General features: G+C 40.5%; 1 protein-coding gene across 1 annotated transcript in view; it reads left to right on the forward strand.

Moving 5' to 3' along the window:
• LOC126251473 (dnaJ homolog subfamily C member 28) overlaps nucleotides 1-11,608 on the forward strand; it is a 73,981-nt gene extending 62,373 nt beyond the window's left edge. The window contains exon 6 of the mRNA XM_049951913.1: nucleotides 11,064-11,608. Within this exon, the coding sequence (XP_049807870.1) occupies nucleotides 11,064-11,468 (405 nt within the window). The 3' untranslated portion in view covers nucleotides 11,469-11,608. The remainder of the gene's footprint in view (nucleotides 1-11,063) is intronic.
• The last annotated feature ends 3,302 nt before the right edge of the window (nucleotides 11,609-14,910 follow it).

Consider the following 14,910-nt stretch of genomic DNA (forward strand, 5'->3'; position numbering starts at 1 on the left):
GACTACAGGAGGGCAACCGTTGTTGCTGCAGCTGTTGTGGTCGCCATTGATGCAGGTGGGCGTAGCCTCAGGAGAGGACCCCGGTGCTGCTGCAGTGGCTGCGGTGATGCGAACCAGTGTCGCGGGAGTTGGTTAGTGAAGATCTGCACTGGGGACTGCAGTGTGGAAGTAGAGTGAAAGGACTGCTCATGAGCCCAGATACCGGATAAACAGGTGTCTAAAGAGGGATCTTTCAGCTTCAGAAGATATGCCTGTAAGGTATCATCTGGGGCGTGGACAAGAATCATATAAATGAGTGCCAAACCATAAGACTGCTTGCAATGGGTGTTGCCACAGAAAAAACGACAGTCACGGGAGAGACCTTGCAGCGTAGCAATCCATTCCCAGTACGTCTGTGCGGGAAGCTTCTGACAACAGAAGAACTTGTGACGTGCTGCCGCCACGTGGACCTGAGTGTCAAAATAGTCCAATAGGCTAGAAGTCAACGCCTCATAGGAGAGAGCATGAGGTTCTGCATCGGGATGCAACTGTTGCAGAAGGTGACAAACTTCCGGGCCCACATAGGCGAGAAAAAATGCGTGACGCTGAACGTCACTAGTGACATCATGAGCAATAAAGTGATGCTCCAGATGAGTCATGTAGTTACCCCAAGGCTCAATGGAGTTGTCGAACTTGGGAAATGCAGGCACCGTGGCCCAATGCCAAAGAAGCGGGGACGCTTAGGGGGACCTCTGCATTGGCACCTCAACCGGCGGGGAGACATCGCCTGTAAATGCTGAATAATGAGATAGTTAGTTTGTTGCATATGTTTCATCAGCGTTATGACTCATGCGGTGGGTTCATCAATCCCTGGAATACCATCTGCCATAGCGGACAACAACCGAGCAAACGCGGGAAACTCAGAAACCAATTCATTGCCACTGAAATATCTGCAGTAGCAGAATAGAAATGCAGAAAACACAAGTCCGAAAACAGTTTACTGAACTCAGCAAAACGAACAATAATAGTGTCTCCAAAAGAACAACAGACTCGATCGCAACTGCAGATCGTCACCAATATACGATAACAAATAATAATAGAAAAAGACCAGGGAGAGATCACAATCAAATGATTCTACAATGTTCAATATGTTCGTCAACTGTACCAAGTCCATCTGCAAGAGATTGGCCAGCTAGAAGAGGCGTCGGGCCTTGTCTTCCATGGCGGCAGCTCTGCATTCTTCCAAGCAGTGCGGCGAACTGCCCTTTGCCGGCAGTGTGCCGCCCTATAAAGCCCATTTGGCGGATGTATCTGCTTGAACTATTTGAGATCACATGCCTGGCATTAGCAAAGTAGTTCCTGGGCTAGCTGCGACCTCTGATGGAGCTGTTCTGCAGGCTCTGTGAATGGGTAGTGGTCCCTGGCAGCCGATGGTGGAGACCTGGTGTTGTGTCGTGTTGTGGCTGCTGCAAATATTAGTGTTGACAAGACAGATGATGTAGGTTTTCCTGGTGAATATATGCCCTGTGATGCAAGCATCCCATGGTGGTTGGGCGTGAAGTGGGATGCTGATGCTGTAGGCGCTGTGATGTCTGAAGTGGGCGGCCACGGCACTTAGCCAGAGTAATTCTTTCATTATCTGTACTTGTGGTTTCTACCATTTTCTCTCAGTTGGTGAAATTTGATTGTAGCTAGCAATTTGCTGTGCCTCTGATGTCATGTTTATTACTAAATGGCTATCCCAATGCTCGGTTCCAGCTTCAGATTTCTTTCTAACAGATTCCAGGGCATAAAAGTTTGACTTTCAATATTTTGCTTAACTATTGGCCAAATTTAAAAAAAAATTAAAATACTCTCATAATATAATCATTAGAAGGTATAATATTATAATAAAGATTTAACACTGTAAGAAAAGTGTTACAGTTAGTAACAGTGTATACGTCCTGAGGCAGCATAACTCAGGACATGCAGACTTCCCAGACTATAATTCATCCAGTATTTAAGAATGAGAGTACTTAGCAGTTTCCAGCAAATTTTAAATGTAATTTCAAACCTCTTCTAAACTTTTTCACACACACATGCTTAACATCAAATATTTAACACATTCACTCATTTGTAAAGTAATCTGACCTTCGAAGTTGATTTATACTTGGGAGTTCAGTTCCTTCAAGAATCATGTGGTGTGATTCTGATATGAGAAGCAACTGTGAGTTAATAACAAAATCAAAAGCCTAACTTATGTCAATGAGAATTTAATTGAAAAATTAAGAATTTGTTCAGTGAAACTGAGAAGAGCTCCATTAACAGTCATGTTTTTACGAAATCGTAACTGTGATCAAGAATTCCAATTCATCAAGAAATGCTATTAATTTTCTGTGTTTTATACTTTTGAGAAACATTGTCTGCTTGCTGAACTGTTTGTCACATTACATAATGGGTTGACTGTTTCTACAGAAATATTCTATAATAAGCCATCTGTAATACCATGAACTCCCCATGAGTAAGTTGATTTTGTGGCTTTTATGATTACTAATATCTCTTGTTCATATTCATGTTTTTAATGTTTGTAGTGATTCTTTATCATTTGCCATTTCATTTATGTTTATAATGTACATAATAATAAATTATTTAATTGGATAGATAACAAAATCTACTCACCAACCAGACGGCATAACACACACATAAAAGACAGTTGTAATTGGTAAGCTTTTGGAGCCATGGCTCCTTCTTCAGGCGAAGGGTTGAAGGGGAAGAGAGGTGAAGGAAAAAGACTGTAGAGGTCTAGGAAAAGAGCAGATTTCAGGAAAGTCACCCGCATCTGTGGGTCAGGGGGGACTTACCGTATGGGATGAAAAGGAAAGACTTTCCTTCTCATCTCATACAGTAAGTCTCCCCTGACCCACGGTTTTGGATGACTTTCCTGAAATCTGCCCCTTTTCTTGGTTGCTTTACTAGGATATTTCCAAAATACTTTTTGACAGAAGTGAAAACTTTAGTAGCTTGAAACTATCACTTAACAAAGTTCTTCTCCGAAAAAGCAACACAAGTATCAGCACTGTTGACTTTATTCATTCATTCAACTTTTGTAATGAAATATTTTGACTTACTGAATATCACAGTTTCTTTGTTTCTCCTGCTGCTTTTGTATCCACCCTTCAAACTACTTCATTTAATATTCCTAATCAACCATCTCTACTACACAAGGGAAATGGAAGAAGAAAGAGAATAGAACAAGAAGAGGAAAAATTGTTCTAAACAGCTCAGGTCCGCACAGTAATCCAACTGTTGTGAAGCTTCCCAAAGAATGGGAAACCCCCTACACTTTTGCATCTGTCATTTATTGAATATATCTCTTCGGATCCACTTTGTTTGAATTTGGAAATATAATGTTAATGGATAGATAAAAAATCTACTCAGCAAGTGGCGGCAGGAGAGCACACATGTAAAACATGTATCGTGTATGCAAGCCAATTACTCTCATCTGGCAGAAGGGCTGAAGGGGAAGGAAGAGGTGTGAACAAAAATGACTGGAGAGGTTTAGGAAAAGGGGTAGAGACTGGTTTGATGCTACTCTCTCCTGTGCAAGCCTCTTCATCTCCAAATAACTACTGCAACCTACATCCTTCCGAATCTGCTTAGTGTATTCATCTCTTGGTCTCCCTCTACGATTTTTACCCTCCACACTTCCTTCCAATACTAAATTGGTGATCCCTTGATGTCTCAAAACGTATCCTACCAACTGATCCCTTCTTCTAGTCAAGAGTCCCTGACACATAATCTATACTCACGTTAACAAATTTATCTTCTTCAGAAACGCTTTCCTTGCCAGAGGCAGTCTACATTTTATATCCTCTCTATTTCGACCATCATCAGTTATTTTGCTCTCCAAATAGCGAAACACATCTACTACTGTGTGTGTCTCATTTCCTAATCTAATTCCCTCAGCATCACCTGATTTAATTTGACTACATTCCGTTATCCTCATTTTGCTTTTGTTGGATGTCCATCTTATGTCCTCCTTTCAAGATGCTGTCCATTCCGTTCAACTGCTCTTCCACGTCCGTTGCTGTCTCTGTCGGAATTACAATGTCACTGACAAACCTCAAAGCTTTTATTTCTTCCCCATGGATTTTAATTCCTGCAGCAAATTTTTCTTTTGTTTACTTTACTGCCTACTCAGTATACAGATTGAATAACATCAGAGATATGCTACAACCCTGTCTCACTTTCTTCTCAACCACTGCTTCCCTTTAGTGCCCCTCAACTCTTATAACTGCCATCTGGTTTTTGTGCAAATTGTAAATAGTGTTTTGCTCCCTGTATTGTATGCCTGCCGTCTTCAGAATTTGAAAGTGAGTATACCAGTCAACATTGTCAATAACTTGCTCTAAGTCTACAAACGCTAGAAATGTAGGTTTGTCTTTCCTTAATTTACCTTCTAATATAACTCATAGCATCACTATTGCCTTACGTGTTCCAACATTTCTACAGAATCCAAACTAATCTTCCCTGATGTTAGCTTCTACCAGCTTTTTCATTCGTCTCTAAAGAATTTGTGTTAGTATTTTGCAACGATGACTTATTAAACTGATGGTTCAGTTATTTTTCATACTTGTCAAGAACTGCTTTCTTTGGGATTGGAATTATTATATTCTTCTTGAAGTCTGAGAGTATTTCGCTTGTCCCATACATCTTGCTCACCAAATGGAAGGGTTTTGTCATGGCTGGCTCACCCAATGCTATCAGCAGTTCTAATGGAATGTCTTCTACTACCGGGGCCTTCTTTTGACTTAGGTCTTTCAGTGCTCTGTCAAATTCTTCATGCAGTATCATATCTCTCATTTCATCTTCATCTACATCCTCTTCCATTTGCATGTATGTTGCCAAATTCTGATGAAGGCCTTTTGGCTGGAAGCTTACTTGTTTGACAGGTGTTTTTTTTTTTCCCTATTGCGATTCAGCATCTCTACTATATGATGAGTAGCTGTCTATCCTTTTCATAATATTGTTATGTCTGTAATTTTAAATTTGGGGGCGGGAGGGGGCTTAAGTCCAGAAACCCCCTTAAATATGCCTCTGATTCTTCCATGCATATCAGTTCTACCCTCTACTTCACCATGTGAAGTGTAATCTGTTGGGTATTTATCACTATTCTGAAGTGTTGTCCAGCAACTGAAAAAAAGCTTGAGATCGTAGCCTTTGAGGGCTGCTTGCCATTCCATTCACATAAGGAGTATGGAAAGAATGACTGTTTAAATGCTTCTGTGCATGCTGTAATTAATCTAATCTTGTCTTTGCAATTCCTATGTGAGCAATACATAAGGGGTTGTGCTATATATATAGTAGTCTAGATTTATCACTTAAAGCTTGCTCTAAAGACTTCGTAAGTAGGCTTTCTTAGGATAGTTACATGTATCTAACATTGTCTGTCAGTTCATGTCTTCACCATCTCTGTAACATTCTGCCACAAATCAAAAAGCCTGTGACCATTCCTACTGTCCTCCTCTGCTTACATTGAACATCTCCTTCTATTCCTGTTTGGTACTGCATCATCTACAAACAGTCTGAGGTTACTACTAATATTGTTTCCAATGTCATTAATATACAATACGAACAGCAAGGGTGCCAACAAACAGCACTGGGCTGCAGGTGAAGTTACTTCTACATCTGTTGATCACCCTCCATCCAAGATAACATGCTGCATTCTTGCTGCCAAGAAATCTGCAATTTAGTCACAAATTTCACTTGATACTCCATACTTTCAATAATAAATGTAGGTGTGGTACTGAATCTGATGAAGATTCCATTGGGCCTTGGTGCTTTATCGAATTTTAGCAGATTCATATTTTTCTCATTACCACTGATAATAAAACCTATATCACTCGTCATGTTGCTGGTGCAAGAGTTGAATTGGCCAATACCCCTGGCTTTTCCTATGTAAAGGAAAGTTTAGAAATGGAGTGCAGCATTTCTGCTTTTGATTTACTAGCCTCAATTTCAGTTCATATCTCATCCATGAGTGTCTGGACACTAACTTTGGTACCACTAATGTCCTTTATGTGTGACCAGAATTTCTTTGGGTTGTGTGAGAGATCCTTTGATAATGTTCCGCTACTGTAGTCGTTGAATAACACTTCATGGATTGCCCCCTGCTATTTCATCAACATCTATCCATCTATAGTCCCATGCTTTGTTTTACACCTATGGTGCAGTAGTCTTTGTTTTTTGGAAGTATTTAAATGAGATCCTGTTTCCATTTAGCTGTAACTGTAATAAAAACAGTTGCAGCTAAAAGTGAACATGACATCATTTAAAAATTTATGTAAACTGTTGACCCACATTACAAGAAAAGTAATGTTTTTAAATTTCTTTACAGTGAACCTATACCATGGGGGTCCTTGCTATTATGAACTGTTCTAAGTATATAGCTATCAATTACATGGTCAACTATTCTTCTGAACCTGAGCAACAGTTCTTGTACATCAGGCTGTTCCAGCTCATCAGCTCCATTGTGAGCCGTGGAGCGCTCCCTGCTCCAGGGAACCATGCAGCTCGTTGTGACCATTAAATTGGGCCAGCATGTGGCACGGCTGGCTGAGGCAGGCAGCAAGGCAAGCGTTTTGATGTGCCAGCTGCATCTTACAAGATCGACAACCTCATACTCTTAGTTGCTAAGACGTGGTGACATGCTACACCAGGAAATACGATGTTCAGGAAATAAATAAGAAACAACTGTTTTACAAGAAATTGCATACTAAATTTATTGGGCCTCTGTAGCTTGACATTTTCTTTTCATTACAAGATCGGAAATATCAGGTGTCAAAGTGTTCGCAGCATTAATGCGGAGGATGGTCTTCATTGTTGCATTCTGAAGAAACGATCGTTCCTTACTTTTACTCTTTTCATTGCTGAGAAAAGCTGCTCTCAACAATATGTAGATCCAAACATGCACATTACCTGAGCGGCATTGTTGTGAAGGTTGGGAAATGTTTTTTGCTCTAATGAACGATACCATCATGACAAATCCAATGTGTTGTAGTGCCTCTCTTTCAACAAAGTTGAATATTGCAAATCAATAATCTCCAATTGAATTGACGATGACAAGTCATCGGGGGAAACTGAAAAAGGAGTGCTGAACACCTTAAGTTCTAGTTCCAAACTAGTGAGGTCTTGGAATCGTGTTTCAAACGACATGATGAGCTGCTTTAACTTTGCTTGGTAATTACCTAAAGTAGTACCTTCAGGTAGTTTTAAAGAAGCAAGATGATTGAAAAATGTTAAATGTCCATTACTCATCTGCCTCTCAAATAAACGTAACTTTTCCATGAATGCTTTGATCTGGTCGTGTATGTCAATGATTAGCTGCCCTTTGCCCTGCAATGACAGATTTAAATTATTCAGATGCATAGTTATGTCAGCTAGGAACGCCAGGTCTGATATCCATTTTATATCTTTCAGACAACGCATTTCTTCTCCTTTCATTTCGAGAAAAAGGGATATTTCCTCGCGAATGGCAAAGAAAACATCAAGAACTTTTCCCCTACTCAGCCAACGAACTGTACTGTGGTAAGGTATATCCCCATACTCTGCTTCCATATCTTTCAGGAATCCTTTGAATTGGCGATGATTCATACCATGACGCCGCACAAAATTCACACACTTCACGACATTTTTCATTACGCCACCTAGCTCTACTGTTTCTGCACACAGTGCCTCTTGGTGAATAAAACAATGAAGAGTCAAAATGTCTTTCCCGAATTCGTCCCTGAGTTTATTTTTCAAATGAGAAGCAAAACCTTGGTGACGCCCGATCATTTGTGGTGCACCATCTGTCGCTACAGAATGGAGCTTATCCTACGGCAAATTCATCTTGTCCACTGATTCACAAACAGCTCCAAAAATGTCACATCCTGTTGTGGTGTAATTGAGTGGTATCACATCCAAGAGTTCTTCCAGTTACTTGCAGCTCCATGTCGACACCATGCACAAAGACTGCAAGCTAAGCACAGTCCAATATGTCGGTACTTTTGACAAGCGCTAGCGAAAATGCAACAAAGCTCTCCGCCTTTTTCCTGAGCTGTGACTCTAAATCTGCTGCCATGTCTAGGATTCGCTGAGGCATTGTTTGCTTCGACAGGCAAACCCCTTCAATTGCCTGCACCTCCCTTGGAAACAAACATTCTGCAACTACTACCATGCACGATATTTTATGAGTGGTCCCACCGAAAACGGCTTGCCACTTGTCGCAGTGATGTGAGCAACCCTGTAACTTGCTCGAATTGCAGATTCAGTAGTGTTTTCTGCGTTCTCATTCACCTGAAAACTATAAACGCATTACAGAAGACGAACTATGTTGCATGTTTTGATACCCTCCGTATTACGAAACCGTTTTTAAACTTATGTCTCCTGGTATGTTGTTCTTAAGCTTGGCTACCTGTTCTCTGCGAGCAACGCCTTCTACTTGATCGTAGTGCACTGCGTGAATACGTGTATAATGTCACTGTATATTGTACCTCTTTGCAGAATTAAATACTTTATGACATACAAGACACTGTGGATGACCATCCCTCTCAGTGAGTAGAAAGGTATCCTCCAATAGAGGTACAGGGCTCCCGCGGCTAGTCATAGCTGTCATTGAACACGGATTATTGCATCAGTTGCGGCTGCATGCGGCCAGGGGGCAGTGAGTTTGCTTTCCCCCTCCACGCAGGCTCCGAGCTGCCGCAGTGAGTGCTCCGGCTCCCTGGAGCTCGGTTGGAACAGCTTGTTGTACACGCTCCTCCCCATAGCAAAATGTTTCATGTCCTTTATTCAAACGTAACACTACTGCCTCTTTATCTAGGTTGTTGAACACATTAAAAACCTTATACTTGTTTTAGTTTCCCTTTGTACTTTCATAATCATTTTTGCTACAACTGCCACATGGTCACTGCTACCAGTTTCAATGTGGAAATCCTCAATGAGGTCAGCCGATCAAAGTCTTAAGTCTTCTGTTCTTTTATTTCTTCATTCTCTGATGAGATTAGAGTGAAGTAATACATAAACATGTTTATGATCATTTCTGGTCATATTTCTCTTAATTTTCTTTCTGTTTCAAAACTGTTGAGTAAAAAAAATGAAATTTAATTTTTGTTGACCAGATCTGGTCATATTTTTTCAGAACAAAGTGTAGTAAAAGATACTCACCTTTGATACTTAAAATAAATTCTGTTTCTAATGTGAAATGTAATATCCAAAATTTCTGAGTTAAAATGTAACGATCACCACAGATACTTCTAACCCAGCCAGTGTCGATCCATGGTCTGGATTTGTAAGAATTATGAGAAATATGCAGTTTATTTTGTTACGTCTAGTCACATGTTGTGTGTCCATTCAATCACATTATTTTGGTGTACAGTGGAGCTTGGTTATGCAGATTATTCTGCACTGTCCTATGCCATACTGTGCAGCTACTTCCAGTTTTAAGGATCAATTAATGGGAATCAGTTGATAATGTTATGTAGCTTCATAAGGACAGAGAATTGATCATCATTTACCTACGTGCAAATTACTAATGACGTGCCATCACTATTTTCATCCTGTATAAATGACCTTTTTTGTTATACTAATTAAAAGAACTAAGTTGTCTTAAATGAATATTTATTTGACAAGTTTTTTTTCTAATTAATCCAGCGTTATTTGAAACAACTATATAAGTTAAGTGTGAAATTATTACTTCAAGCATATTCATCATAATTCCCAGAGCTCATGAGCCCAGTATGCACCACTAAGTCCATCATTTTCTTCTAAATCTGAAACTGGACTTTCTTTCCTGTTTATCATATCAGTTCATTCTACTGATTCACATTGTCAGTCTTGGATCTGATCTAGCATTTACATCTTCTTTTATGTAAATGCAAGTTAAATGAAAGCATACAATCAATTATATCTAAAAACAAAGATGATGTGACTTACCAAATGAAAGTGCTGGCAGGTCGACAGACACACAAACAAACACAAACACACACACAAAATTCAAACTTTCGCAACAAACTGTTGCCTCATCAGGAAAGAGGGAAGGAGAGGGAAAGACGAAAGGATGTGGGTTTTAAGGGAGAGGGTAAGGAGTCATTCCGAATCCCGGGAGCAGAAAGACTTACCTTAGGGGGAAAAAAGGACGGGTATACACTCGCACACACACACATATCCGGGAGCGGAAAGACTTACCTTAGGGGGAAAAAAGGACGGGTATACACTCGCACACACACACATATCCGATGGATATGTGTGTGTGTGCGAGTGTATACCCGTCCTTTTTTCCCCCTAAGGTAAGTCTTTCCGCTCCCGGGATTCGGAATGACTCCTTACCCTCTCCCTTAAAACCCACATCCTTTCGTCTTTCCCTCTCCTTCCCTCTTTCCTGATGAGGCAACAGTTTGTTGCGAAAGCTAGAATTTTGTGTGTATGTTTGTGTTTGTTTGTGTGTCTGTCGACCTGCCAGCACTTTCATTTGGTAAGTCACATCATCTTTGTTTTTAGATATATTTTTCCTACGTGGAATGTTTCCCTCTATTATAACCATACAATCAATTACATATACTAAATCAGAGAAAATAATTTTTTTTTAACTTTTGCAAACCTATGCCTACATTAGCATCAGCATCAGCAATTGGAATATCAGCATTTGGTAAATTTTGGTGTTAGATGGCATAACATGATTTTTTTTTTAAGTACATCTGGTGCAGTATCATGTTCTTACTTTATTCTGAAAATCTGTGTTCCATGAATCACAAATCTTTAGGCTGAAAGGATTTTTGCAAAGATAAATCTCATACATCTCCTCCAGGAAAATGAAATGATATAAAGATTGTGAGAAATTCATTCACAAACTTGACAGGTGAACCTTACGAAGCGGATGTAACAAATTCTTATCTAAGCTCAAACTGCAGGTGCATTATATTGTGACTATCCATGCTTTGCCATATCTACTTCGTGTTTGGTAACTGTTGACAGGTAATATTATTTATTTAATACCTAAGAACAAGAATTATTAGAGCTCTCAAGCTGAATAACAATAATTATTTACTTTTTCTTATGTCTGGTAGGTAATGATAGATAATGGCTATGTGCCAGAATGGATTACACTACAAAAGGAAATTAAAATTGATGCCGCAGAAATTCGCAGCAAACTTTCAGAAGTACGGTCAACTCTTGGAACAGAACCACTTACAGCTGATGAAGTACGTGTGTGGAAACAGGCAGTCTGTGACCAGGAGCAGAGTGTCAAAAGATTGAATAAGAAAATTAATGATTATAATCTTCAGGTCCCTTTACTAGAGAAACAGAAACTCTTGTTCCAAATAAATTTGGAAGCTGAGAAAATATTAAAGAATGGTAAAACCAAATTTGATGTTGTTAATAAAAGCTCTGGTGCCAGTGAGGATAAATATCAACATAATAATTCATCAGTTCTCAATATATTTGACTATTTGTTTGCAGGCAAAGTATGAAGTTCAGTTATGTTTGTCGTTGCTGTCCCCATACAAAAAGAACATGTAAACACACTTCTGTGATGTGTAATGTGATATTATGATTACATAAAGTTAAATGATGTCAAATATTTATTTTTGTAGTACAACTAATAATTTTCAAATAAATTACCATTACGACAATGTACTATCATTGTAACTTGGTTTCTAAATTTTTTATTGTTGATTATGGGCATTCTTATATAAGTGGCACGTATTTCACCTCTGGAATTGACTTGTATGTATGAAAAAAAGTTGTATCGTGTCTTGGAATCCACTTTATGTTATAGGCCCCTTTAACTGGCTGGACAAGTCAGGTCACACCTCAGAGGAAAGCAAGGACATGTCATGTCTACTTCTGGTGTTCAAGCTAACCAAGTTGAGGACAACAGTACTTTCTCCTTCCCCGCCCCCCTCCCCCCCACCTCTCTCTCTCTCTCCCCCCCCCCCTCTCTCTCCCTCCCTCCCTCCCTCACCCATTGATTTTGTTTGACTTGAGGTATGATATAAAGAGCCATCGTCATACCTACTGGGCTGGTGAACTGAGAGAACTTGGGGCAATGGTCTTAGGCCATGAGACATATCCAACTACTTCGGTACATTAAATCCCCTTTCCACTTTCAGTCTCAAATAGTATGTGTGAAGAATGACTTTCAGTAAGCCACCATATGAACTCAAATTTCTATAATTTCCCCATCATGCATATTGCCTGACTCTTTTTGGAGTGTACACTCACAATTCTATCAACAAAACCATCCACATGCACAGTCAATGGTGTAATCAAACAACAAATTGTTTTTCGGCCTATTTATGTGCGGTATGTTGACTGTTGTAGTGTTTCGGGATATTTGTCAACATCCCAGCAGACCATGGGAAAGCTGTCGACAAGAGATGCTCGTGAGTAGACTGAATAAAGATAAATGTAACATCTGCCTTTTTAAGTATCACAAGGACTGCTGTGGCTCTTGTGCTTACCAAAAGTATTCATGACAAAATGCACCATTACTCTTTGATCTTTTCAATTTCCTATATTAATCTTACCTGGTAAGGGTCCAAGACTGATGAGCGGTAGTCCAGAATTCATTGAACAAGGATGTTGGGAGCTGCCTCTTTCATGGAAGAACTACTTTGTGCACCTGCTGTTCCTGCAACTTGTTTTATGTGGTTGTTCCTATTTAGGTTTCTCTCAGTTATTTCATGGCATCTAGAGCTTCCAAACCTTTATTGTCAATGGTGTAATCAAACAACAAATTGTTTTTCGACCTATTTATGTGCGGTATGTTGACGGTTGTAGTGTTTTGGGATATTTGTTAACATCCCAAAAGACCATGGGAAAGCTTCCTGGCAGATTATAACTGTGTGCCCGACCGAGACTCGAACTCGGGACCTTTGCCTTTCATGGGCAAATGCTCTACCATCTGAGCTACCAAAGCACGACTCACGCCCAGCCCTCACAGCTTTACTTCTGCCAGTATCTCGTCTCCTACCTTTCAAACTTTACAGAAGCTCTCCTGCGAACCTTGCAGAACTAGCACTCCTGAAAGAAAGGATACTGCAGAGACATGGCTTAGCCACAGCCTGGGGGATGTTTCCAGAATGAGATTTGGAAGGTAGGAGACGAGATACTGGCAGAAGTAAAGCTGTGAGGGCCAGGCGTGAGTCGTGCTTCGGTAGCTCAGATGGTAGAGCACTTAGCCGCGAAAGGCAAAGGTCCTGAGTTCGAGTCTCGGTTGGGCACACAGTTTTAATCTGCCAGGAAGTTTCATATCAGCACACACTCCGCTGCAGAGTGAAAAAAATCTCATTCTCGAAACATCCCCCAGGCTGTGGCTAAGCCATGTCTCCACAGTATCCTTTCTTTCAGGAGTGCTACTTCTGAAAGGTTCGCAGGAGAGCTTCTGTAAAGTTTGGAAGGTAGGAGACGAGATACTGGCAGAAGTAAAGCTGTGAGGGCCGGGCGTGAGTCGTGGTAGCTCAGATGGTAGAGCACTTGCCCGCGAAATGCAAAGGTCCTGAGTTCGAGTCTTGGTCGGGCACACAGTTTTAATCTGCCAGGAAGTTTCATATCAGCGCACACTCCACTGCAGAGTGAAAATCTCATTCTGGAAACATCCCCCAGGCTGTGGCTAAACCATGTCTCCGCAATATCCTTTCTTTCAGGAGTGCTAGTTCTGCAAGGTTCGCAGGAGAGCTTCTGTAAAGTTTGGAAGGTAGGAGACGAGATACTGGCAGAAGTAAAGTTGTGAGGGTTGGGCGTGAGTCATGCTTAGGTAGCTCAGATGGTAGAGCACTTGCCCGCAAAAGGCAAAGGTCCCGAGTTCTAGTCTCGGTCAGGCACACAGTTTTAATCTGCCAGGTCAGTTTCATATCAGCCCACACTCCGCTGCAGAGTGAAAATCTCATTAAGGGAAACTTTGTGTTTTCCTTTCTTGTATGCAGTGAATGTGGAACAGTGATGGAGCCGGCAAGAATGGGACCAGTAAAAATGGTATTACAACCACTGGTCGTCTGGGAGTCATTTGTGCCATGGTACAACAAGTGCCTGAATCTAAGAGCCATGGGGTAGACGATGCACCAACAAGGGCGTAATGGACAATTGGAGAGTGATAATTGTTTTTCTGGTTTTTCTCTCAGTTCCTATAGTGTACGTGTACGGATGTTTGAATGTACTCAAGAGAGTGGTAAACCATAGCAATTGTTAGTTGTATTGAGAAAAGTGTTGTTGTTGTTGTGGTCTTCAGTCCTGAGACTGGTTTGATGCAGCTCTCCATGCTACTCTATCCTGTGCAAGCTTCTTCATCTCCCAGTACCTACTGCAACCTACATCCTTCTGAATCTGCTTAGTGTATTGATCTCTTGGTCTCCCTCTACGATTTTTACCCTCCACGCTGCCCTCCAATGCTAAATTTGTGATCCCTTGATGCCTCAAAACATGTCCTACCAACCGATCCCTTCTTCTAGTCAAGTTGTGCCACAAACTTCTCTTCTCCCCAATCCTATTCAATACCTCCTCATTAGTTACATGATCTACCCACCTTATCTTCAGCATTCTTCTGTAGCACCACATTTCGAAAGCTTCTATTCTCTTCTTGTCCAAACTGGTTATCGTCCATGTTTCACTTCCATACATGGCTACACTCCATACAAATACTTTCAGAAACGACTTCCTGACACTTAAATCTATACTCGATGTTAACAAATTTCTCTTCTTCAGAAACGATTTCCTTGCCATTGCCAGTCTACATTTTATATCCTCTCTACTTCGACCATCATCAGTTATTTTACTCCCTAAATAGCAAAACTCCTTTACTACTTTAAGTGTCTCATTTCCTAATCTAATCCCCTCAGCATCACCCAATTTAATTTGACTACATTCCATTATCCTCGTTTTGCTTTTGTTGATGTTCATCTTATATCCTCCTTT

Source organism: Schistocerca nitens, chromosome 4 (assembly GCF_023898315.1).
Source record: "Schistocerca nitens isolate TAMUIC-IGC-003100 chromosome 4, iqSchNite1.1, whole genome shotgun sequence".
NCBI classification, from domain to species: domain Eukaryota; kingdom Metazoa; phylum Arthropoda; class Insecta; order Orthoptera; family Acrididae; genus Schistocerca; species Schistocerca nitens.